The sequence below is a fragment of the Bolinopsis microptera genome, chromosome 2, assembly GCF_026151205.1.
Source record: "Bolinopsis microptera isolate Bmic1 chromosome 2, MBARI_Bmic_1.0, whole genome shotgun sequence".
Classification (NCBI taxonomy): domain Eukaryota; kingdom Metazoa; phylum Ctenophora; class Tentaculata; order Lobata; family Bolinopsidae; genus Bolinopsis; species Bolinopsis microptera.
Genome location: NC_087073.1, coordinates 7,665,329 through 7,691,525, shown reverse-complemented (window position 1 = coordinate 7,691,525; position 26,197 = coordinate 7,665,329). Strand labels below are relative to the sequence as shown.

The 26,197-nt window shown below is 40.0% G+C and overlaps 2 protein-coding genes across 2 annotated transcripts; both read left to right on the top strand.

Moving 5' to 3' along the window:
* The first annotated feature begins 422 nt into the window (after positions 1-422).
* On the top strand, positions 423-10,404 carry LOC134812027 (mediator of RNA polymerase II transcription subunit 13-like). The gene is made up of 10 exons (XM_063819210.1): positions 423-552; positions 801-1,011; positions 1,193-1,277; positions 1,449-1,642; positions 2,282-2,516; positions 4,461-4,655; positions 4,771-4,949; positions 6,871-7,040; positions 7,196-7,450; positions 10,319-10,404. Exons 1-10 carry the CDS (start codon positions 487-489, stop codon positions 10,385-10,387), a joined length of 1,659 nt encoding a protein of 552 aa, XP_063675280.1. The 5' UTR covers positions 423-486; the 3' UTR covers positions 10,388-10,404.
* Positions 10,369-25,713, top strand: LOC134812026 (mediator of RNA polymerase II transcription subunit 13-like). The gene is made up of 13 exons (XM_063819209.1): positions 10,369-10,508; positions 13,925-14,105; positions 15,805-16,670; positions 16,821-16,917; positions 18,937-19,163; positions 22,520-22,733; positions 22,877-23,025; positions 23,222-23,401; positions 23,628-23,872; positions 24,037-24,164; positions 24,297-24,703; positions 24,868-25,096; positions 25,291-25,713. The coding sequence occupies exons 1-12, from the start codon at positions 10,446-10,448 to the stop codon at positions 25,090-25,092; spliced, it is 2,982 nt and encodes a 993-aa protein (XP_063675279.1). The 5' UTR covers positions 10,369-10,445; the 3' UTR covers positions 25,093-25,096; positions 25,291-25,713.
* Positions 25,714-26,197: the final 484 nt, after the last annotated feature.

Here is a 26,197-nt window from a genome sequence, read left to right as displayed (position 1 = left end):
TTCCGCAATTTTCTGGATTTATTAAATGTGATGCGCAACGCTGCATTGGTGAAATAAATCGTCAATTTTTACCATGCACAAATCCTACTCATTTATTTAAAAAACATTGCATATTATGTAAATATGTTGTACTTTTTTCCAGTCACACTTTTCACTCAAAAGAATTGATGGTACAACTACAAGTAAATCGTAGGGAAAATTGATCGTGCGTGGTTTAACCGTGGCAAAATTCTTGTTAAGATGAAATTTTGACGCACCTTCACACAGTCAATAAATGTTTGAATATTTACTATGAAGTGTTTCAGCTACATGGTTATTTGTCCCCATTTCCCCTACCAAAATTTTAGAATTTATCCCCATCAGTCTATGTGTTATTTATAATTCAATCTTTTATTGTTGTAGCTTTAACCACATCACTAACAAGACATGATCATCAACAGAGTTTATGTTCGGGCAATCAGATGACATGAGTCCTTAGATTCTGCCATGTCCACTTCAAAAACACAAGGTAGCAAATGGGCTGGTGAGGCATCAACAAATGTCTTCTACTTTGTAAGTTTATCTTTACATTTGAAATCAATGTTTATAGAATATTTCTTTTGAAATTTATATTACTCTTTCTTCGGTATCAGATGCCCCGCCAAATAATAACCTTAATTTGATCAGAGTTAGCAGCTGTGTCTGCAAGAGAAATAAATTTCCATTGTACCATCACCCAATAATTGCCTGAAAATGTCACTTGTTCTCGTTCTAAGATCTATCCTCTAAGTTCTCCTGGTTGACAAATAATAACGTTTCAGGCAAGTTTGAAGGAGATAAAGTGGAAAGTGTTTGAGAGCCCCAATATCTCCCTATCTATAGAGCCAAATCACCCTGTCATATCAACCTGTCGTAGACTGTTTCATGCAAACAGACTTGTTACGTGGCATCTTGGGAGAAACGGTTTGCAGCTCTGGCTCTTTTACTGGCCCACTGATGATCTGGATCTTAAATCAATCAATTTGCTGAAAGGTTTGTAACTTATCAGAGGTTAAAAAACAAATCTGTTGTCAATTGTTATAAATGTATCTGTTTCGTTTATTTCTAAATGTGAGTTTTCTCACATTGTAATGCACCTGTTTAACACAGAACACAGTGTCCCTCGATATCCCTATAAATATTTTCTGCATACTTTAAATTGCAACACTTACAGAAGTTCAGCAAGGTGTGTGGGATAACGGTTTACCGGGGGAATGTCTCTCTCACCTTTACAAAGCAGTACACCAACACTTCGAACGGTACGATTTACAGTTTACACTCATGATAAGAGTATATTCTGTGCAGTTTTTATCTTACCATAATTCTGTTCTCATGTCAATGAACACGGCTCTGAAACCAGAACTTGATAATTTTGATTTATGGAGTATGAAATGCGATAATTATTCCAGACTGAGATAAACAAATTTCAGTGCCTTTTTCAAGACGGGATACGCTAGAGTTGGGAAGTATTTTGTGAAGGCTGATGGGACATATCAGCGGTCCTTCCAAATTGGATTTTTCATACACGGCGGTCATCACCTGTGTTCCAGCATTGAGTTGAAAGACAAATTGCAAGTTCATTACCTGAAGAAAAGCAATCTCGATAACGTTCAGAAATTGAAAGGTAAGCTGACGCAGAAACTGTAATCACGTCAATTTATGAAGTATGTACGTCATACTTACATACTTGAAGGTTGAATTGCCCGCATCTAATCATTATTTTACGTTCCAAATGTGTACCATATAATGGTGATTTGTTATCTGTCTCCTTATAAGTACCGTACTTAGGTTCTATAGAAGTAGAGTTTATTATTTCCTAATGTTCCCTTAAAAGCATTTATTTAGAAACCGAAACTTGTCCATAGAACCTTGAGCAGGTGCTAGAATTTAGAAACATAACTGCTGTAAATTTAAATGAACATCTGTAGACGGTAATTTTTATGGAGCACCTTATTTGTCCATTAAATCAGGTGCTGCTGGTTGGTGCAACCTCGGTGTATGAATTGTGATAGTTCTAACTATTATAAATTGAATACCCTGTTCTAATAGAATTAAGCTCAACAACGTCAACAAGGTCACTTACTAGTCAAATTGATACATTACTTACACTTACAGTAGCGTAAATTCCAAAATTTTGGTTTAAATGGTGCATCTGTAGCCCATAGACCTTCAACTCAGCTCCTTCACTTAATATTCGAGACTTTTCGTGATCTTGCAGCTAAGCGACTTTGTCTAGGTCTCATTAACAACTCTTCCCTTGCAGTGGTGTTGATGCCGATAGGCATAGAGTGCAGTTTGACGGGCCACTGGCTGAGTCACATGACCTCAATGGATACCCTGACTGAACTTGAGGATGTGTTTCCAGCATACCAGATCGACAGGAATGATCCCAACAATTGCCACAAGATGTTCCTAGTTGAGACTGAGATAAGTGGTCACACCATGTTGTACCCTGCCTCTCATGTTCTCATCGTCAACGACGTCCTACCTCCTAAATCGTGAGTTTTTATCTCTTATTTTGGTTCAATTTTTGACAAGCTGTTTAGATGAGTCTTACTGAAGTTGTTAAAAATAAAATCCTGTGTCGTAGATGAATTTGGCCCCAGAGATCGACTGTTGGTGGTTACATGTGGCCATGATAATACTCATAATATAAATTTAGACGAGGTAAGGGTGACATTTAGTTTATTGTACTGTTACAGAGGTTAGTAGATGTATTTAACATGTATAAAATGAAGGACACAGTGAGCCACTCAGCATTGACCACCTGCCGCTGCATACAATAATTAGATCTAGAAATACTCACAGTATTGATACCTTCTGAAGAGGGGAGCTTGTTTCACTTTATTATACAGCAACAAGGCCATGTGACACGTCAGATCACATGACGAGGTGGATCACGTGATCACAGACCAGCTGTACACTGTAACACTTTGAGCAGAACACCAGCGCCGCGAGTCCAGCTTCACTAAACGAAGTGTAATTAGATTTAGTAAGAAGTAAGGGAGGTTTTGAGTTGCAGCAGCGTGAACAGATACCGAACTGCTGGGTGGAAGTACCGTGGTACTCATCAACCAGGGTTCGACTGGAACGCGTCCTTACATCATGACTGCTGTGTATTAGATAACCAGATAATTGCATTTTGCCGCACTATTCTTACCTGGAAGAACATTTAAGTTTAACAGTCAACTAGGTGTGCCTTTTCTGGATATTGAAACATATTCATTGTATTATTCATCGGAATTTTGAAAATATTTAAATGTAAAGTAAGCTGACAATCGCGGTGGAGTTCTGAGCCGTCCTGAATGGTGTAATGAATTTCCCGCCCACTCCTACTGAAGAATATATAACAGCAATTAGGTTGCATTCGATACATTATTGAATTTGGTATTCATGAAATACACTCGCACACTCCCCAGTCGGGAGTGTATCGAATATGTGTACACGTTACTTGTACATTATATATTTCCTTAATTTGTCACGGGGCTGGCAAGGTAACGTGACTAGTTCCTATAAGTAGGTATCCCCGCCGTGCCAGGGAGGGAGGGAGGAGGGAGGGAAGGAGGGAGGGAGGGAGGGAGGGGGAGGGAGGGAGGTAGGAAGGGAGGAAGGGAGGGAGGGAGGGAGGGAGGGAGGGAGGGAGGGAGGGAGGGAGGGAGGGAGGGAGGGAAGGAGGGAGGGAGGGAGGGAGGGAGGGAGGGAGGGAGGGAGGGAGGGAGGGAGGGAGGGAGGGAGGGAGGGAGGGAGGGAGGGAGGGAGGGAGGGAGGGAGGGAGGGAGGGAGGGAGGGAGGGAGGGAGGGAGGGAGGGAGGGAGGGAGGGAGGGAGGGAGGGAGGGAGGGAGGGAGGGAGGGAGGGAGGGAGGGAGGGAGGGAGGGAGGGAGGGAGGGAGGGAGGGAGGGAGGGAGGGAGGGAGGGAGGGAGGGAGGGAGGGAGGGAGGGAGGGAGGGAGGGAGGGAGGGAGGGAGGGAGGGAGGGAGGGAGGGAGGGAGGGAGGGAGGGAGGGAGGGAGGGAGGGAGGGAGGGAGGGAGGGAGGGAGGGAATGCAAATCCTCCTTGATCTAATTTTACAGTAAAGAATTTTTACAAAGCACATCATCAACACGCTAGATCTCAAAACAGTGCTATTATCGGTACTGAGACTCGCTCATTGGGGTTATCGAATTAAGATCAAATTTCACGGTGGGTGTGAAAACTCATGATTATGTATACAGCATGTAGTACTAATATTTAGTGGCCCGTCAGTTGATAAGAGCTGCTAAGGGTAAACATTATCCCCCGGTCCCTGTTTCACAACGTGTATGTGCTGTGATGTGGCCGCCGGTAACTGGCTATCAGTTTACAAATTAATGTTATCCCAATATTAGCCAGACAGGAAACAAACGCCGCACACATGCTAACTTTTAAAGTTGTGTCTTGTCGGTTAAAACTCGATTCTTTCAGGCTTGAAGGAACGTTGAAGACACTGAATGACGAGGTGGGTGGGATTGTGAGCACTGAGGGAGAAGTGACGTCAGCAAGCACAACAGCAGATAACTCTCGTGATCCGGGGAACCAGCAGGCTGTGTGGCGAGAAAACGGATACTGGAACTACGAACCCCCACCTGACAATCTCAAGTGTGCTAAACATGCTACCGGGTATGTTAGTCTAGTGTACACTGTTTTAATCATTAATTAATCATATATTTTGGGGTCGACTACTGTTTTTTTGTTCTGTAGGATGATTGAAATTTACTTTTAGATCTTCTCCAAGGTCTCGTAGCACGGTTGTGGAGTCGAGTGTAAGCATTACAAAGCGGGCCCGAGCCAGTGTTCACAAGAAAAGACTGCAAAGAACCGCATACAAGTCCAACTTAGAACGGAACAAATACAGAGACGATAAAAGTCCTGTCATCAACCTTACAACCACACTCCCTATTAAAACAAACAGAGGTAGGCTTCAATATAATAACCATCATTTTTGAATAGAATTTACTGTGATTATGCGTAATGCGGTCACTATTGGGCTTCTCTTTTCCTGACAGTACTAGTAGAAAATTAGCTCTCATTCATTCCAAAGATTAATTTCTTAACTTAGTTTTACTGACTAACAATAGCCAGTTCTACACATTTTGAAACTGTCCCAAACCCACTTTGAGGAGATCTTTAGTGGGGTATTTGCGTTGTAATCAAATTTTATGGATACTTGAATATTCTAAAGAATGGCTTAGAATTAGATATACTGTGATGCTGTATAACCTTAATGATATATTATCGCTTGATTCTAAAGAAACTGGAATGTTTACCTCGTTACGGTCCTCTAAAGTTCATGAAGGTTGATTCTTGGCCGGGCCGTATCTATTATGTGATCTTATTAAATGCGGAGCGGTTGCATTCTGACAGTGAAATGAATCCTCTGATTATATGATAATTATATGTTTACAGAGTTCTCGATAATTGTGTTACTGTACAAGGCCCAACACCCCTCATTATTATCTTTACCTTTATACAGTTATAGCTGTGAAAGTTGCTGATTCCTATGGCGGCCCTGGCCAGTCACCTGCAAATATAGCTGGACCACAATTGAACCACTTGAGCCACTGGGTCCATCATTTAAAAATGATTAGCCCCAAACACTGCTCCTTAATGCCCGGACACATAATAACCATATAATTACTGCTTCTACTGTCACTTAAATCCTTCCAAGTACCCGCTAATTATACCGTACCCCAATGTATATGCTGGGTTATAGAATGCGTGTAGCTAGCCAGCAAGTACGGCGGTTTGGTCAAAGCGTGCAAGTTTCCGGGAGTGTTGGTGAGAGAGGCTGCCGGCTGCTGACTGCTGGCTGCTGGCTGCCAACTCTAGATAGTTCAGTCAAGCAGGAGCGGAGATAATGTACTCCTGACATGACAACTGTTTGTTGTAATATGATGTATAATATTACACCACCAGTAAGTGACGGAGAGAGAGAGTGAGAGAGAGAGTGGGAGAGAGTGAGTGAGAGAGAGAGAGTGAGTGAGAGAGAGAGTGAGACTCAAGGCAGGTGGTTACTCTGTGACTTGGAACAGTCGGTACAGTACCTCTCTGATGTGGTACAACACACGTATAATAATAATTCCTTTAATAGTTACATATCCCTCTCAGTAATCTCTCGTTCCACTTTAAAATCATGTACACAAAATTACAATGGTATTGTTAAGTTAAAGCTGTTACCGCCACACACGGTGAAAATTATAGTCCTTTCCGGAACACAGAAACTTAACTGAAGGATCACAAGTTTATTGGGTTTCACGCGTGTAAACGAGTTGCTTGTGTGCGAGTTGCTTGAGAGAGCACGTCGATAAAAAATGTGAATAATTTAAAATATGCAAATGCTTCATGGGAATGGGATTCAAAAGATTCAACAGATAATTTAATGTTCATGCTACAGAATTTTCGCTACAGCGTACCTTTACAATATCTTCCCCAACTCCTTGTTTAGGCGGAAGAAGTCTAAAGGGAATGTTTAAACAAGAAGTTAAAACACCGTGTGTGTATTACAGCTGCCTACATGCAGTGTACTGCAACAACTTGCCGATAAGGCAGCTAATTTCTGGGGAATATCCCTGCAAAAGGGAGCGCAATGTTCCATGTACACAGTTACAGAGTTACAGCATGTATTTGTGTCAGAGCGCGACTAATCATGACTTAGATCACTCGTATGAGATACAGGTATAAGCTAGAGTAGGGTTGTGCGCGGATCCGCAGAAGCCAGAGTGAGTTCCTGGCAAGGCGAGTACAAATTGTACACCCAACTAGCTTTGATACAGACTACAAATAGCTACATTGTTGAGAGTCACGTCGTGCATTCCTAACATAGCATATCCCGCAGTGCCCGCTAGTGACACGCCTATGCCTGCTGCCAAGACGACCGAGCCGTTGCCAAGGTTACAGCCGGTCGTCAGGACGGATTTCATGTTGCCCCCAGTGAACATGGTGGAATCGTTTGACTCTCAACCCCTGACTATTGAGTGTGTGGAGAACACGGCCTGCAGAGATGAGGTATGTGTATCTGTTTGTCTATTTGTTTGTCTGTTAGTCTGTTTGCTCGCCAACATTTCAGTTCGAAACTTTACTTACCATTTCCTAATCTAATTCAACGACATGATTTTCATTTTATCTTCTGATATTCTCGTTATAATACCATCTCCCCTCAGTCCAAACATCTAATGGATCAGATCCCCGGGATGCTACTCTCGCAAGGGCTCTACAAACTACCACTCTCCACGGTGCGGCGCCCTCTTCCCACTTCATCCTACAACAGACCGGTAGTGCCAGTACCACTTCACCGGTCTGAGGAGCTCAAACGCGGCCCCGCAGTAGTCACTCCTGCTGCCGCTGCTGAGTCACCCGTCAAGAAACCTAAACTCGAGTTGAAAGTTGAACCTGCGGACGTTTTCGCTGGCTCCAACGTAAGTTTTATATACAGTAATATGTAATTTAAAGTGATTATTTGCCCTATGATAATTGGAGGTTAATTAGAAAGTATGTGGTACTCAACATGGGCCCTCCACCCTGAAGTTAGAACTTATAAGAGTTCACTCCGTACTACTAGGGTGGGTTCCCGCCCAAAATATTAATTAACTGCCAACTGTCCAGCTGGGTTGATATCACTTCACAACTCCAATTATTAACTACGTACTATCACGGGTGAAAATTGTCCATTCTTTGCATACACCTGCAGCTAAACGAAGCCGTAGAAGCGGCCCACTATTATATTGTGTAAGTTAACGTTACTGTTACACATTATCGTGCTCGTTAGCCTTATTCAGAACTTGGTAGAGGTGCAATTAATACACCAAATAAGTAGAGTTGCAATTAATACACCAAATAAGTAGAGTTGCACTTAATACACCAAATAAGTAGAGTTGCACTGTACATTTATTTATAGTACTACGTATTAGGACTACTTACATAAGTAGAGTTATACTTATTACTTATATTAAGTTAATGTAAGTTTAAATACTTGTGATCCTTTCTAGAACTATAGGCTGGATTAGGTAACTCGTTAGGTGACGCGGTCTTTGATCCCAACTAAAACTATAACTAGGGTTTATGTTAATCCGCATTGCCATTATGCTACTACAATTGAACATTATGCTACTACAATTAAACTTATAGGACATGTTCAAACCTGGTTGGTGGTTTTGTTTCACTGCCAAAATGGGCGATTTTCTCATTTTTACAATAACTCCATTAATAATTACTCAATGGTCTTGAAACTTTCAGAGATGATTATAATTGTGATAACAAATAGTCCCAGGTCATCGGCTATGAATAATATTGTAAAATGGCCCAGTTATGTTGAAAAATGTAACATTTGGTTACACTTTTCAATGGCTCAGCCAATTATTAAATTTTAAAGATTCTTGCTTCACAAAAATTTACTTTAGGTATTTGCTTAGCTGTGGAATGAAAAAAGGCCCACTTTTGATTACATAAAAAGGCCCAAACTGGACATTTTGTAACATCTTGTTTTCATGAATCTATCTTTATAGTTTGTTACAACCACAGCTAGTGTAGGATATGTATTTAACTCTCAAACCAGGTTATTAGTGCAGCAATTCTTGTATAAAGGCATTACCACAATCTTGGTATATGGTTTATAATCAATAAAAGGCCCATTTCTTTGAATAACGTAACATGGTTACAAATGAGTATGTTATATACAGAGTTGTTTGATCTAGTATTGGTTTTAAGTTGGTTGATGCATTAAAATAAAGACATGAAACAACTTAACAAATTTTAAAAATGATAATTGGGACCAAATTATTGAATTTTGTAACAATTTAAATGTAATGTAATTTAAATTGACAATCCGCAACAGAAAGCGGTAAATTCAATCAAATGAATATAGTTAATTAAATTAGATTAAAGGTTGGATATTTAAAAACTTTTAATTTATATATCAAATTCTATAGAAAATAGAAATTGGGCCCTATATATTGAAATTTGTAACAATAAAATGCCAGGTCACGAGTTTATCCACTGAAATGGCAGAGTTCCATGTCCATCTATGGACTTACAAAATTCAATGTTTTGGGCCCGAGTACAAAATATGGTCAATAATATGGTTGATGGAACCCTTATGACCTAGGCAAACTGGTCTGAACTTCAAAAACTATAATATAGCTTGCCTAACACCCCTCACACTAGGGTACATACTCTATACATTTACTTTCTAATGTTACGTTATTCAAGTTCCGCAGCCATTTTATCAAATTATACGAATAAGGATTGCTTTACAATTCTGTATGAGAATCTAAAAACCATGTTACCAGTACAAGAATATATTGAACATTCCAGATATGAGCTTTGTAGTCAAAACATAAATATGTTACAAAATTCAATGTTTTGGGCCCAAGTACAAAATTTGGTCAAGAATATGGTTGATGGAATCCTTTGTGACCTGGAAAAACTGGTCTGAACTTCAAAAACTATAATATAGCTTACCTAACACCCCCCACACTAGGGTACATACTCTATACACTAACTTTCTAATGTTACATAATTCAAGTTCCGCAGCCATTTTATCAAATTATATGAATAAGGATTGCTTCAGAATTTTGTATGAGAATCTAAAAACCATGTTACCAATACAAAAATATATTGAATATTCCAGATATGACCTTGGCAGTGAAAACATAAATATGTTACAGAATTCAATGTTTTGGGCCCAAGTACAAAATTTTGTCAAGAATATGGTTGATGGAACCCTTTGTGACCTAGAAAAACTGGTTTGAACTTGAAAAACTATCAAGAAGCTTCTCTAAAAACCCATTGAAAAAGTGTAACATAGAAATGTGTTACAAAATTCAATATCCAGGGCCCCCAACTAAACTGCTATATCTCAGGACCTGAATATGTTACAAAAATTCTGATTCAAGGGTGCCCTCAGTCAAAGGGTCTAGTTTTTGTCAGTAGTTTCAGTTTTTCTTAAATTGTTACAGATTTCAATCTGGGGGCCCAGAAGTAATGAGTGGGAAAAATGAAACAAAACCACCAACCAGGTTTGAACACGTCCTATAGTTATTCTCAGTTAGAGGTATTGTTATAATTCAGGTCATCAGTGCCACCTTTGTCTTGAAATTTAGATCTAAGACGAAATTGAGAGGACACTGTATTTATTTGTAAGTAGGTAGAGGGAAACAATGAGAAGTACTGTATTTACAAGATCATTTGCAATTATCGCCTTAATTAAGCGATTACTTTAAATTTCATAAATTTTGTAAGTAAATTATTAGAGTGCATTTGCGGGTATTTCAAAGTGTATTTTTCAGGCGAGTGTAGTGAAGGTGGAACAGCAAACACCCCTAACACCGACTAACAACACCAACAACACTAACTAACAACACCCGCGACAGAGAGAAGAACTTCACCCACTACTCCGACATCAGGGTCGATCAGATGGACCTGGATGATAAACTGTTCGAGTCTGATACTTCAGACAACAGCGATGATGAAAATGAGGTAAGAGAGGGTGAACATTAGCGCCCCTACTTTAGCGCTCCTACTCCTACTCAAGGAACTGTTATAGTTTGTGTGTTAGTTATGATAAACTGAGTCCCTAGTATTCATTGTTAAATTAATAAAAATTATATAGAAAGCTACTTCAAATCCGGTATTGCTGGTGACCTAAATTCTGCAGAATAACTAACACTTCTATTTTCTACAGAAATGTTTTTAGAAGTATGTTAGTATGAGGTCAAATAACGTATATTATACATCACTCTACCTGCGTTAAAACTTGTTCTTTTTATCGACTAAGATGGTAGCACAATTAAATATCATTCATGTAATATTGCCGGCTGCTCCCGTCTCAAAAAGGCACGATATATGTAGTTATCATTATATGAGCAGCTGGGGGCCTTTGTCTGCTCTCCATAATGAAGCTGTTCATTGTCCCAAATGTGACTCAACAGTAATCACAACTGTAGTCGATATATCATCCAGAGCTACACAACTATACTCGCACCTTAACCGCAAGTATCTCTAATGGGTTAATTGATTAATTGGTCGAGTATCATGACAACTCCAGCTCCTCCACACTGCGAATGAGGTGACAGCTATGTAAGTAAGCAGCGGCTAGAGTTGGTTTAACCTACTAACACCTTACCTGCTCAGTACACACCAAATATGGGATAATTAAATGGGATTTATCGGAGCAGGTGTATGTCGTATAAATTGGAAATCGTGATTCTCACTAGTAGATCGGAGTGTGTTTTATAAAGGAGCTATTTTATATTTTATATATAAATGTACTACAAACGGAGTTGTTGTAAGTGTCACTAGCAGTACTGGAGATATAGAGAACAGTAAATGTAGAGTTGGTGGGAGAGAAGGAGAGAGAGAGAGAGAGAGAGAGAGAGAGAGAGAGAGAGAGAGAGAGAGAGGAGGAGGACTGAATCTCTCTCTCTCTCTCTCTCTCTCTCTCTCTGGCACATCTGGCACACTCCTCTGTTGAGCGCACACTACTAGTAACCAGTGTTACAAACTAATTGCATGGTAAATACTAAACATGTTGTACTTCTCCTCCTTTACGCTTTTACTCGTGTGTAGGGAGATATTATGATATTATGTAGAATATTTCATTTAATGAGCTGAGGAGGAGGAGGATGTTGGGGCATTCTTGAAAATGTTGGAAATCTTTGGAATGTGTCGTGGGTTGCGCGTGTAAAAGAGAAACACTGTGGACCGCAGTTGATATCAGGTATCATATTACGGGTCCTCCTATTAGACACTGTGCTAGCTCTTCTTAATCCCATGTTGCACCGCCACACTCTCACATATAATAATAATCTGGGAGATCTTGTGAATCACTCTCAGTATCACAGAGCTGGAGAATTACAGAGGTCCAGGACCTGCTGTGAAGCAAATTGGATGGGCTTAATTGATTGCTAAGTGATGATATATATTAGGTGTTCAAATATATTGACATACCCAAGAGAGACAGTACCCAATGTGACACATTTAATTAGACAGATTATTCGTACCAGCTGATTTACGTGATCAGGAATGTAGCTGCCTCCTAACATTACACAGACACGTACCAGGGGACATTATTGTGGCAAAAGTTACACTAATCCAAGTCTAATGTGTCCATGTGTGTGTGTGTGTGTGAGTTGTTACATGCGAACGTACATAATAAATTACTGTCAAATATGTAACGTTAGTAGTAGACATAAGGTAGTTTGCCGCTTACTCAGCCACGCTGTACTTTCTAAACTACTTCTCCTACATGTCACGTACACAGGACACTGCATTCCTAGCATTCATTACATGTTACCAAACATGTGCCCTACTACTCTCTGTTTACAATTGTGTGTACGTGTGTTTTATAATGAATTTGGGAAGGAATTTGGCGCCAGTGAGCTCGGAACATGTAGCTAATGATGTTGGGGGAGGAGTACATCAGTCAAACTGCACAGTCAACAGTCTACTAAAAAATGTAGTATCAGCAAGACACGGCAAGACACAGCAATATACATATTGTACTGTGCTGTTTATAATGTTGTTAGGTATTGTCTCTGTTAATGAGCATGTTGTTGATCACCTTGGTTTGAATCTGACTGCCGAATCTGTTGTAAGGTGCTCTCACCGACACTTCACGTCTCGCTGTTTTGTGTAACTTGTCTATTTTAGCTGCTGGCTCTGCCGCATTCTCTAACAATTGCCATGTCTATTTGAGCCCGTACTAATCTGTTAAGTGGCCGATTGCATGCGGAGTTATAATTGCACGTCGGATTAATTGCCAGTTTGCTGATGATAAGTAAATTTAATAAGACCAGTTGCTTAATTTTACTTGGTGATAAATTAGTGTTGATATTAATTATTAGAAGTGTGATGATAATAATTTACATATTATTGATATCGATGAATATTATCCGGTCAAGTGTGAATAGTGAAGACATAATAATAGTATGATTTTGAAACACATTCTAGTTGTCATTAATTTTTCATATTATCGACGGCAGGAATATAAATAGAACCCGCCGAATGATATATAACTTCAGATGTCAGTACGTGCCGCTCACTTATAGTTAGTCGGCTATCCAAGACCAATATTGTGTTCCGCTACATCACAATGTAATGATTGTTTTGTTTAATAGCTTCTTGTTCTATGTTAAAAGTATGAATCTTATAATAACGTATTGTTTCGCAACTATAATCTCTCCAAATGTTGGCAATGACGTAAGCAGGGGTAGGGCTCTAAGCACACCCTTAGTAGAGACCAGCCCATGTAGGACCGTAAAACTACCAATACCAGTCCCACCAACCTTATTAAGACTTTAAGTCCAAATTTACCGTCTGTTCCCAAGGTGGTAGTTGCGGTGAAGTGAAATACTGGTCATATCTTACCTAAATCGTTAAAGATCAGGTGGTCGCCCTTGCCATCTAATATCAAACATCAAAACAGTCTGAAATATCATAATAATTATAAAATATGAATAAATATTGATGTGAATATATTATGTAAAATAGTAAGAGAATGCAAGGCGTATGACGTAGTTTCAAGGATTACGTAGTTTTCTTTCTATCGAAAATAACGTCATCGTTTTTGTGTTTGGCGTTGAAGCGATATGACAGTGTCACAGCTTACATTGGCGATAATTCGTCTTTTGTTGTCGTCAATACAATGACCTGTCAAATAATACTAGTCATACTTTATACCAAACTTATCAATGCGTATGAAATGTTCATTCGTAATTGTCACTAATGAAAATGTAGGAATAAAAAAGGGTAAATTACCAAAAAAACAGAAGTTAATTTATTGGACGAGGTACGTTGGCCTTGGGCTAACTTTATTTCTCATAATTTAACTTAATTTAAGGAAATCATCAAATGTTATTTTCACTAACAAAATGTAACGTAAGATCCTATTTCAGAACGTAGTCCCGGACTCAGTGACGGTAGTACCGGACTCCGTACTGACCCCGGACAATGGGAGTGATGGAGGGAAGGGAAGTCTCACTTCGCCCCAGACAGTACCACACTTCATGACACCCCAGTCACACGACTACCCCACTCCGCCTTCTAACGATCCCACTGCCAATAACTACCATCCTGGTAAGTTTTTAGTCAATTTAGTTCAAGTTAAGTCAGTTTTTGTTTTGTTTGGTTTAGTCAGTATTTGGTTGACTGCAGCTGTAGCTATAATAGAATCATGCTGATGATAATCATTACTTTAGCTCTTTATTCATATTAAAACTTTAAAACACTGTGCTGAGCAGCATTTATCTATAAATATTAAATACCCGAATTTAACGTTTAATAAAGCAATATAGTTGCGCGTGGATTGTTTGACCCGTCAGTTGGGGAAGTAGATATTTCTCGATTGTTCGATTACGATCCAATAAAATCTGCCTTTACTCAACTTATAGACAAAGTTATCCTTCCTCTATCTCGTGCGGTATCGTTTTTGTGTCAGCTCTTTACCTTGCTAACAACCTGACAGACTGCATGGTTGGTGTTTTAGCACTTTCTAACAGATATAAGTCATAAGTGCCTCTCTTTAAGCTATCTGGGCACTATAAGTAAATTATTACATTGAATTACATTGAACATTAGAAATAAAGTACTACTCCTCAGATTTGTCTATATTTAGTTGAATTACAATCTAACACGTCTGACAGTTTGAACTACCTTTAAAGAAATAAAATAAGAAGGTTTGCAGATGGACAGTTTAAAATGTAGCCATTAAACCAGCTTTTACGTGCGGTAGATACGTGATAAGTGACCTTCTTATTAGGTGAAGTCCCCATGATCCATGGCTTGTTCGTAGTAGTAACCATTTCCGAACACCGATAAGCGATAATAATATGTAATTGTACGTGATTCCTTGCTGAAGTGGCTCTAAAGAGGAACATGATATTAAGTCTTGTGTTTATATGTCCGTGAGTTAGTGTGCTATGTAGCACACTAGATCTCATGCCAATATGATCATGAGTTTGCCAAAATTTGTGGTATACAAGTGGCAGTCTGCATAATACACACATGCCACATATTATAATACAGTGTAGTTGTTGTACACAGCCAGAGTGGTCTCTCTCTCCCTCTCTCTTTCTCTCTCTGGAGCCACTAAAATCTCGAAGAATGAGCAGTTCCGAGTCGAGTGGAACTCTTTATATATATAATATATACAAGTCTCTCTCTCGAGTTATGATTTACAGTTAAATGTCATTATGAGCTTTATAATTTTCATGTTTTGATTTGGTATAATTGGGGGAGACGGGCCGCTTGATTAAAGAGTAGATTGTACCCTCGCTAAGTTTCTCGACAGAACAATCCCCTCTTGCTATCCAGCGATTGTACTTGTGGCGTCAACTATTTAATAGTCAACTATTTAATAGTCAACTATTTAATAGAAATGGAGTACAATCACTAGAGAGAGAATGAGAGAGAGAGCAATGCAAGCCAAGATTGTTTTTTACTGATCATACAGTAGATTCGCGGAATCGTAACCAAATTCTCTGGAACGAGGACCTACAGTTTATATTTATAATGGTTTTAAATAAAACTGCGACATAATATTGCGGGACTCATATGGTCACGTGACGAGAGTTTATTGGCCTGTAAGTACAGCACAGTCTTCCTTAATGACGCTCACATGTTGAACAGGCACATGTGCAACTCTAGACATTAAATATAGTTTAATTCCTGCACTGTTTGAGTATAGTACGACTTCCCCGAGTATTTGAGTACATTATTAACACTGTAACCTGTAATTACTTCCGCGGGATTCATAACTAATTTACTTAATCTTCAGAAGAACTGATGCCGACGGAAGACCGAAGTGTGACGTGCGACAAGAAGCGCGACACGTATCATCAGCTGCTCTTCGACCACACTTCCTACTCTGCGCTGGGTCTCAAGAAATACCTGGGACCCCTGCCCTCGACCTACCGTCCAGACAACACTCCAGCTCCCGTCACTTCCCAGCCTATCATGCTCAACTCACCCCTCAAAACACCTCCCCAGAGCTGTCTAGAGAACCTGGATATCACTGCTAAACTGGAGTCCTTCTCTACCGAACTGAAGGAGAGTGGGCTCCTCACGGGCTCTCCTGACCTCTCTAGAACAATGCACATGTCAGCCAGCAAGGAGGAAATGACACTTCTTTCTATCGGAGAGAAAATAATGCAGTCTCCGGACCACAAGTTCGCGTTCCCCAGCGCATTCGCACAGACTAATATCAAACGCGAGCTCTCAGATTTACCGAAATTGCAAGGGGGACAGTTCTTGATAAAATTCGGAGATTCTTATTTGAACAAGTTCTTAGTTAGTTCAGAGGACGTTATGTTGCCTGGTGGATATTCCTGCTTGCAAAACGAAAACAAATCAGTTCTTCTGGACACTACGCGGATGGAGATTTACGCGCAGAACGAACACAAGTCCACAGTGGGCTACCTCCCCAAATCCTCCATCTCCATCGCACTCTACCAGTCTCTAGAAAGTAAGGTAGTGAAGCCCCAGAGCAACTCCACCCCATTTGCAGCTGTGCGCAACAGCCGGTTTAGTCCCAGCTTCCTTAAAATCCTCCAACAGGGAGTCAGGAATGTGGTGAACTTTGAGGCTAAGGTTGAGGAACCGACCTTCGAGGAAACCATGGCAACCAACTCAGCCATTGACAAGGTGCGTACCTAGTAGTTTGTACCTGCCTGGTCCCACTGTATTAGACACGCACTTTGCGAATTATTACAGTCCGTTACACTAAAACAAATAATGAGCTTTTCCGGTGTACTGGTTTGCTGGTCACGTGACCCACTAACCACCGTGTTGCAGGTGGGCAAGCTTCTCGAGAGTAGACTGCCGTCTGATCTGGTCTTACAGAAACCAAGGACTTGCATATTACCTTGGAAATCCTTCTCTTCCTTAGCCGGTATGTTGTACGCAATTTCTTTACATCGACTCAATAGTTCTTATTATAAAAGCCAAACTACATTTTAGAAGATTGAGTCTTTAATAACTATCAAGATTCAATGTTGTATAACAATACCTTTATTGTGATAACTTTAAACTCCTAGTTAATTATAATTAACTGTTAAGATCACGACAGTTCAATGAACTGCTGCCAATGTAGCGAGATAAGACAATAATTAGCAACTTTAAGATAGAACAATAATTAGCAACTTTAAGATAGAACAATAATTAGTAACTTTAAGATAGAACAATAATTAGCCACTTGAACAGTCGATAGTCCTCACAATCAAACACATATTATTATCTCTTAACAAAGAAATAGCTTTAGAACACTGCTTACCGCGGCTACACTCTGGTAATTCGCTCTATGGTACTATTTAGTACAAATTGGTACAATGTGGTACAATGTGGTACTATGTGGTACTATGTGGTACTATGTGGTACTATGTGGTATTATAATTTATATGGTGGCGGTGGTGCTATGTGTGGCGGTGGTGCTATGTGGTGCTAAAGTGCACTTTTTAACTAGATCCCAGCACAATTATACTATATAGAGATATAGGCGACCAATCTTCAGTTTCAGTGTAATAGTTATTCAGATCATCATGTCAGTAAATTGAGGTCTGATCTCGATCACATGGATCGTACAATGCAATATGGTCAGCTTCTTCTAATATTTATGTCGAGACGATAATATGTACATATTATGTTCTGTTCACTGGTTAATATGCTAAAAATTAATGAGTCTCGTACACAAACATTTTACCCGGATCATCTTGAAGTGTAAAGTGCATTCCACACATACTGCAAATATATATGTTGGTGGTGTAGTACCCCGGTGGTGGCTGATGTTAGAGTGTCAGGTATACTAGTTAGTTACATGTAACAGGTAGGATATTTAACACTAGACACGCAGTAAAGTAGTGTGTACTGGTAGTGGGCTACACAATATCATCACTACACACACACACACACACACACACACGGTATTAATACTCACATAAATACATAACAACGACCCACCACCACCACCTCCACCAGTACATTGTCAGTAAATATTGATTATTTGAGAGTATAATAGGTCTGATGACACGTCAGCCGTTCAGCCTGGTAATTGTACTGCTGGCTGTGTGTGTATCCCGGATCAAAGGGCCGACAATGTCTCTCCTGCATTTTGTCAGCATTACACATCGTCAACTAATGACTTACTAAGAAATGAGGTGAAGGAGAAGGAGACAGGTTTTATCTCACAGGATTTATACCGAACAGTACAGACACTGCTCAGACTCGTTTACACTTTACATTATAGTCACTGTAAATCGGTGGAGAATGAAACGCTGCATTTTATTGGAGTTAGAAGAGATTTAATCCAGGCAAGATATTTAGGAGTCGACCAGTAAAGGGAAGGAAGCGGCCGCTTTGAAACCAAACCTTGTCTCTCCTATCTAGTAAGAGTAGAGGATCAAACACCAGCTGCATAGTGCCTCATCACTATTGTCTCTTACAGTTGAGACACGTTTTCACTGGGTTTAATTGGCCGATTCCTTTGCCTCAAAGAGATTTATAAAGGTTTGATCAGTGTTAAGTATTGAAAATGTGGATGTTAAGTAAAACCCAGAAAATGTGACATGTGGTTTAACAGAATCGTCTAAAACTGCAGGGAGTTTCCTCATTCCCTTCCGGTTTCCAAAGATAGTGTTATATAATAGCTTCCCATGCCCCTTGCTATGGTTAGCTTCGCATACATGACGTTTTTAAATTAAGACGTCAATACCGCCCACCGAGTTTTATACTTTGTGGGATAACCAACGTCAAACGTACTCGGATACTGGCAGATCGTTATTTTAACAGAGAAACAGTAAAATTAGCCCCGTTTTATTCTAGAGAACAGCTTTGGATTCTGGTAATATTTCTAGATGTTTAGCTGGTACCAGTTCCAACTACTCCACTATTTAGACTAACCCTGACCTCCTCCCAGAGAAATACAACACGGGTACAGGAGAGCAGCCCCAACCTGCTCTACTCCTGGGACATGAACAACAGTGGATGTCGGTGAGCCCACAGAGCGTACCTGTGTGGATCAGCAAGGGTATGGAACCCTATTCGGGTAAACGGGACGTCCACTACCTGGTGGTAATCCCTGATAACGCCCACATCATCCACAACATCCACAACTTCTTCGAGAATCTCTCTACTGTTTACGAGGTATGTTAACTCAATCTGTTTTCAAACGTGTACGTGTTTGTAGCTGTTTATTGTTTAAGTCTCAATTATCAATAAATATGTTTAACAGTTCGGTCATATATTATTACGATAAGGAACACAGGGTAAACAATGTACAGCGCATATTTGATATTATAAAATGTCACAGCTCATTTGTGCGCGTGTAAAGTGTAAAGTGTGTAGTGCATACGTAACCTTGATACGTAACCTGTATCTGGTCGTGCCATATTATGTGAGTTTGTATGCTTCCCGGATATTATCTGATTACAATGTGCAGTAATAAGTTCTATACACTCCTTATACTCTATACTTGTTAATCTAGATACACTGTCTGTACTTGTTAATCTAGATACACAGTCTGTCCTCTGTGTTGACTACAGGCAGTGTATTTGTGCGGTATATCTAGTGTGTTGAATTGTACCTGAGTGGGATTGTGTTGACTACAGGCAGTGTATTTGTGCGGTATATCTAGTGTGTTGAATTGTACCTGAGTAGGATTGTGTTGACTACAGGCAGTGTATTTGTGCGGTATATCTAGTGTGTTGAATTGTACCTGAGTGGGATTGTGTTGACTACAGGCAGTGTATTTGTGCGGTATATCTAGTGTGTTGAATTGTACCTGAGTGGGATTGTGTTGACTACAGGCAGTGTATTTGTGCGGTATATCTAGTGTGTTGAATTGTACCTGAGTGGGATTGTGTTGACTACAGGCAGTGTATTTGTGCGGTATATCTAGTGTGTTGAATTGTACCTGAGTGGGATTGTGTTGACTACAGGCAGTGTATTTGTGCGGTATATCTAGTGTGTTGAATTGTACCTGAGTGGGATTGTGTTGACTACAGGCAGTGTATTTGTGCGGTATATCTAGTGTGTTGAATTGTACCTGAGTGGGATTGTGTTGACTACAGGCAGTGTATTTGTGCGGTATATCTAGTGTGTTGAATTGTACCTGAGTGGGATTGTGTTGACTACAGGCAGTGTATTTGTGCGGTATATCTAGTGTGTTGAATTGTACCTGAGTGGGATTGGTCGTACTTGGCTTGCTTGTGCCAGCAATATAATGCGCTTTATATATTTTGCATAATGTTCGCTAATGATTTCGTGGATCTCACTGGTCGTGTACTAAGACCACAGAATGTAACGTGTGTGTAAGGTTTTTGTAGTTTTGTCCAAGTCACCCGGAAAGTTTAATTTCATCAGGACACAAGCGTATCATTTAGTTGTCGATATGATCTCGGATACGAAACTTATTTCAAGTACAAAAGATCCCCTTTGTGACGAAGCAGCCTGCTTTGAATGACAATACCTGGTGTTTGAATCCTTTATAAAACCGCCAATAATCCCGCTCCGTATATAACAAGCCCACCGCGCCGTGTGTGGTGTTGTGTGTGTGTGTGTGTGTGTGTGTGTGTGTGTGTGTGTGTGTGTGTGTGTGTGTGTGTGTGTGTGTGTGTGTGTGTGTGTGTGTGTGTGTGTGTGTGTGTGTGTGTGTGTGTGTGTGTGTGTGTGTGTGTGTGTGTGTGTGTGTGTGTGTGTGTGTGTGTGTGTGTGTGTGTGTGTGTGTGTGTGTGTGTGTGTGTGTGTGTGTGTGTGTGTGTGTGTGTGTGTGTGTGTGTGTGTGTTGGAAAGCCCGTTCACACGACAACACTGCTTAACTTGGGGTTATTAACGAAACTGTAATTGATGTATAGTAGATTACAACATGTAGACGGTACACAACAATGTAATGTCATTCCTGTACTGTTGGCGTCTACATGCTCTACACCACATATTACTTTCTTTGTGCATACATCATTGTGCACAGGATCCCAATTTAGACATCTGTAAATACTTTTGTGTACCCGGCCCAGTCTCTTTAATTGGTCAATGAGCAAGCCGAGGCGTTTCCATTTTTCTTACTACAATTCATCGTTAATTAGGGAGAAAATTGTGTCGTATAACTATCAAAAATTACGGATGAAAAATGTTTTATAAAATTTACATGTAATTGAGATGTTAGCTGATCTAAGAGGTGAAACAGTGCGCTGAGCAGCAGCTTTGGTGATATTTATAAACTACTCGATTTAATTTACTTTAGCATTATTACATGTACGTTACCACTGCAGTGTACTACTGCATCTTGTTAAACATGCAATTGCATATTATGGTGGTGCAATGTGTGAACAAAACGAAACAAATTGTGTGAAATAATGTACTGCTTTTGGCACTGTTGGTGTATGTTTCAACGTACACGACAATTATTATACTGGTCTATTTCACGGGTGAAACCAGCTTTCTGCGTGTTATATATAGTTCAAAGTTGTCACCTGTCAAAACAAACTAGTCTCTCTCATCCCCGCAACGCCATATAACTCAATGCTTGACAATTTATTAAATCCGCAAAACATTTTCTTACTCAACAATTTTTCTCTTTTTATGCGTACAGTGTCAGCCACCCCGCGCATAAATGAAAACATATTAAGTACATGTTCTTGTGGAAGTCACCTGCAAGTGTAACTGTATTAAACATTCCTAATTTCCTGTTGGAATGCCTCCAAAATGTGCAGTTTCCTACATTGTACGTAATATTTATCTCCGTGTGATTATTTCGCGGGATCCTTGCCAAGTGATTTAAAGTGAGTTAATGATTGTGTGTTCGAGTGCCAGTAACGGCCAAATAACCATCTGAATGGTCACACACATACTTGCTTGAGTGCGTGCATTTGTAGAGGATTACAGGATATATTGACTGTACGCGGTTTCTATCAAATACTCTCATTACGTACTTGATACAATTATCCGGGGTGCAGTTATTTCGTAAAATATCTGTGAAATTCAATATTCAGTGTTTAAGAGTGCCTGAAGTCCTGGATTTGGCGGAACACCTTTACTATTTACAGCATATCATGGCATTAACTACCCAGCATCCATGAAAGTTTACATAACTATTCATAGTGTTGTAACAGAATGATATCGAGAGTCTTGACCAAATTTGAGTCTGGGAAAAGCAACAACGCGCGTAAATTAAAGCATAAAATGTCAGCAAGAATCTACCTTCTTGTTTGCAAAAACGTCGAATTCAGCATTTAGTACATCAGCGCGCACGAATGTACGTGATTGGAAATAAGGTAACACTCAAAAGCAGCAGCAAATGGGAATAGAAATCTAAGCGAACTGCGAAGGGTTCTGCTTTCGTAACAAATTAAATATTAAAATGGTAAATTGTAAAGGTTCGTGATTTCATGAACTCATGCTATGTTCATGTATTGTTGCATCGTATATTCATTGAACTACAGAGTATTTTGCTAGACAGACGTAAGTCGTAATATCTTTCTTGGGTTAACCTTTAAATTTTTCAGCTAAGTCACCTGGGACATCACAAGCAGCTTGCAACAAAAATCAGAGAAGGAGTGATGAGAGTGAGCAAGAAATCAGGAGAGAAAGTAGCTCGAGAGCCGCTAGATCCCTGGTTCGGCGACAAGAATGATCCGGAGTCTTTGACCTGGCAAATGTACGCTAAGACCTGCCAACACCTGTTGGCTAAATATCTCGCCAGCTTCCTTACCGGGAAAGGTATATTGTCTTTTATCGAATTAAGTAGTATGGATTACACAGCACACCACATACAATGTATATTAATTTAGCGACAATGTCTAATTTTGTTTGTTATTTCTTGGAGGAGGTTCTTGAAACGTATTTATATTTCTCAATTGCAGGGAGCTCGGAGCACAGGAACATCGTGATTTATTTCATCGATCCTTTTAAAACACGTGATTTGCACACGAAAGCTCAGTTGGTTACCAGGTGCTTCAACTCGATGCAGGAAGAGCTCAACAAAACGAAAAACACTCACTTCATCATGCAGGTTATACACAGTTAAAAGTAGAGTAGTCGATGTGTAGAAGAGTAGTAGATGGGTAGTAGAGTAGAGAGAGGGTTTCTGGCAACATACATTTAAAAATCCATTGTCTTCCGTACTCTTGACTGAACCTCACTACATGAAATATCTCATTAACTTTACATTTACCTGGATCCAGTCCTTATTTGGGCATGTATTTCAGAGTATTCCGGCGGACTACGTGTCAGGGAACCACATGAACCTGGTGCAGCTGACATCCACTCTCAAGTCTGTGTGTTTCTCTGTATACAACCAGACTCTAAAACATGTGAAGATGAAACCTCCCACTACTTGCCTCACTGGATTTGGTCCCGTATCTAAAGATGTGGTTCTTGAGGGCGGGGTAAGTTAAATTTACAATTACCTTCACGGTTTAAGTGTCTCAATTTAGTACATTTCCTCCTTCTTCATGGTCCATTATATTGGCAGAGTGTGTATCGTGTATCATATTGGACGCGAAGAAGATTAGCACTAATTGAAATAAAATGTATGCCTGTAACATCCTCAATAAATGTATTAATAGTGTTGTAATCAGCTTAAAACTAATATCATCTTTAATTAAAATCTAGGCGGTTCACATGACGGGTTCGTTACAGGAGCCGAAGAAGGCTGGTGCTACAGCTCAACAACACGTCTACAGTCCTCTCTGTGTTCTGAAGAACAAACCTCACACTGAAACTGTGACCTCCAAACTAGACACTTTGTTCTGTGCATATTCCCTATCACATGATACTAATTGGGCCATTGTCGCTATTAGTGACTCTTCTGGACATCTACTGGACACTGCTTTGTATGCTATTGACGAACCTTCAAGGTAAATTATATTCAATACCAACCTTTCATCTGCGTTACGGTATTTCAAAATTTGCATACCGTAATTAGAAAAGTTGAGAACTAGATCACATCTAGATGTAATCGAGATTGAAGTAAATGTAACCATGCCAATCGACGATTATACTTAAACACCAACCTACTCAGACAAGGGGTGACACCGGCCGTTTTGAACAAGATCTGGTCGTTCTGTCTGAGTATGGTGGAGAGCTACAGGGCTATGTGGTGCCTTGTTGTCTCCAAAATGGGGAACGTTACTGACGCAGAGGACAGATGTAAGTAATTTTGAGTTGATTTTTAGTTTCTTTCTATTTGTAAGTCTGGTAAAAATGATTCAAACATTGTAGGGGTATTTATTATCTTTGTTGTGTTCATTGTGAGTAGATATTTACCCTGTCATTCCGCAGTTTGGTCAGAGAAGTTCAAATCTGTTGTTTCCTGGAACGCCCAGCTACAAGAACGATGCACAGAGTGTGTTCTCTCCAACAAAGTCCACACATTCGGCATCGCCTCAGTAAGTCTGCTCAGTGTCCTCAACTCAGCTCATGTGAACATTCTACCGCTCCTGAACCGCCCCAAACCCCTGGACTTCAGGACCAGCTCCCAGATCCTGCTCCTCTCCCCTCAGCAGCCTCTGGTTGAACCGCTGGACCGGTTTAAGAAGTTGCAGGAGGACAGCTTCACGTTCTACTCAGGGCCGGAACACTCCCGAGATAAGAAGAGGAAGATCCTGTCCTCCGCCTACCTCGCGAGTTCAGCTGCTTACTCTGAACTTCCAAGGCACATGGGCAGCGGCAAATCATCTGTATTACTGGTATGTCCTTCATATCTCGTCTTAAAATCGTATCATGTATTTAAAGCTTATATCGTCCTAGATATTATACTATTCCCACCAGTTCTTTACAAGTCCATAACCTGGATCTAACGTGTTGTCGGTAAATTTTTATCTATTCCAAATTGTAAATCTGCGATTTCCAGGGTAATCTGCATCAGCACATAGTGACTATGTCGAGCAAGAGACATATCCTTCTCAGCGACAATCACCCCCTGACCCTTCGGTACATCTTACAGCAGCTGGATGCGTTGTCATGGTTACAGATCAACCCGACCACTCGTGCTAGGAGGTCTCCCCTACCTCTTCATATGTTCACTGTCGCTAATATCTACTCAGCTCTCCAGGGCATGACCTTTGTCCCCCCATAAGTAGGTCAGTCAAATTTATCACTGAGTTTATGAATATCTGATGGCATGGAAAGGGTTTGAAACGTTGATGGCGATGTACCATATTAAATTTACATCGTTGCTTTTGCCGACCACTTGTTTTTAGTCTGAAAAAGTTTATGCAATCCGACACGGAAATAGTTAAATGTTGATACTATTCTCTAACCAACTGTATTTCAGATGTGGTACGTCCTATAATGGATGATTAACGAATTCAGCGCGCGCCATCAGACAGATAAGAAAGACAATCCAAACAAATCAGTCTCAAATCAGAACGAACAAACAGACTAATATTCCATTCTTGTACACTCCGCCGGCTACTCGTGCGAAGTGATGCGGATCTGGATTTAGTGATATGGACACTTGCTATGTTCATGTTTTTATTGAGAGAATTTCTTGTAGCGTACAAGTTTATGTAAATTATAATTCTAGCACCAGAAACTTTCTGAGTAACAATAATGAGAATAGACTATTGTTGATTGATAGAGCTCGCCTAAATTACATATATTATAAACATGATATAATGTACACTCAGTTGTCTTTTAACGACAAATATACAGAAAATTTATAATTTTTAAAATATTTGATCTTTTTTATAGTGAATTATTTCTATTCCTTTGTCTTTTAGTCCGAGACGAAAGGTAAACTCGTTAGCTTTTCGTGTTAAAAGCGATTTCTCGACGGTTATCATCTCTCTAGATCATGTAGATGATGCTTAAAACATTTGGCCTGTATGGGACCATCTACTTAGGACGTCCGCAAAAATCGCAGATTTTCAGACGCCCGGCCCTCCCCTTCCCCCTGTCCGGGTGTGTCCGAATTTTCAAAACCACCCCCCCCTCCCTCCACTGGACGTCCGGATTTCCAGCTACTTTTAGGAGTACAAATAAAACCAAATCAAATTCATTGTTAATAAAATGTGTAGTTACTCAAAATAGACAATAATACATTTAGTGTCGAACAAGTTTAGCACAGTAACATTTAACTACTTAAGTAGCCATCCAATCGAATAAGTTTTAAGGCAGTAGGAGAATATGTGAGTTGTGTCTCGGCTCTCATGAGCTGCTCTGGGAATCGACGTCTCGTT

Excerpts from the sequence above, each read along its gene's own strand:
- LOC134812027 (XM_063819210.1), top strand. The coding sequence starts at position 487 with ATGTCCACTTCAAAAACACAAGGTAGCAAATGGGCTGGTGAGGCATCA. Across the intron at positions 4,950-6,870 it reads CCCTATTAAAACAAACAGAG|TGCCCGCTAGTGACACGCCT; the intron begins GTAGGCTTCAAT and ends CATATCCCGCAG. Across the intron at positions 7,041-7,195 it reads ACACGGCCTGCAGAGATGAG|TCCAAACATCTAATGGATCA; the intron begins GTATGTGTATCT and ends ATCTCCCCTCAG.
- LOC134812026 (XM_063819209.1), top strand. The coding sequence starts at position 10,446 with ATGGACCTGGATGATAAACTGTTCGAGTCTGATACTTCAGACAACAGC. Across the intron at positions 16,918-18,936 it reads ATCCTTCTCTTCCTTAGCCG|AGAAATACAACACGGGTACA; the intron begins GTATGTTGTACG and ends ACCTCCTCCCAG. Across the intron at positions 24,704-24,867 it reads GCAAATCATCTGTATTACTG|GGTAATCTGCATCAGCACAT; the intron begins GTATGTCCTTCA and ends TGCGATTTCCAG.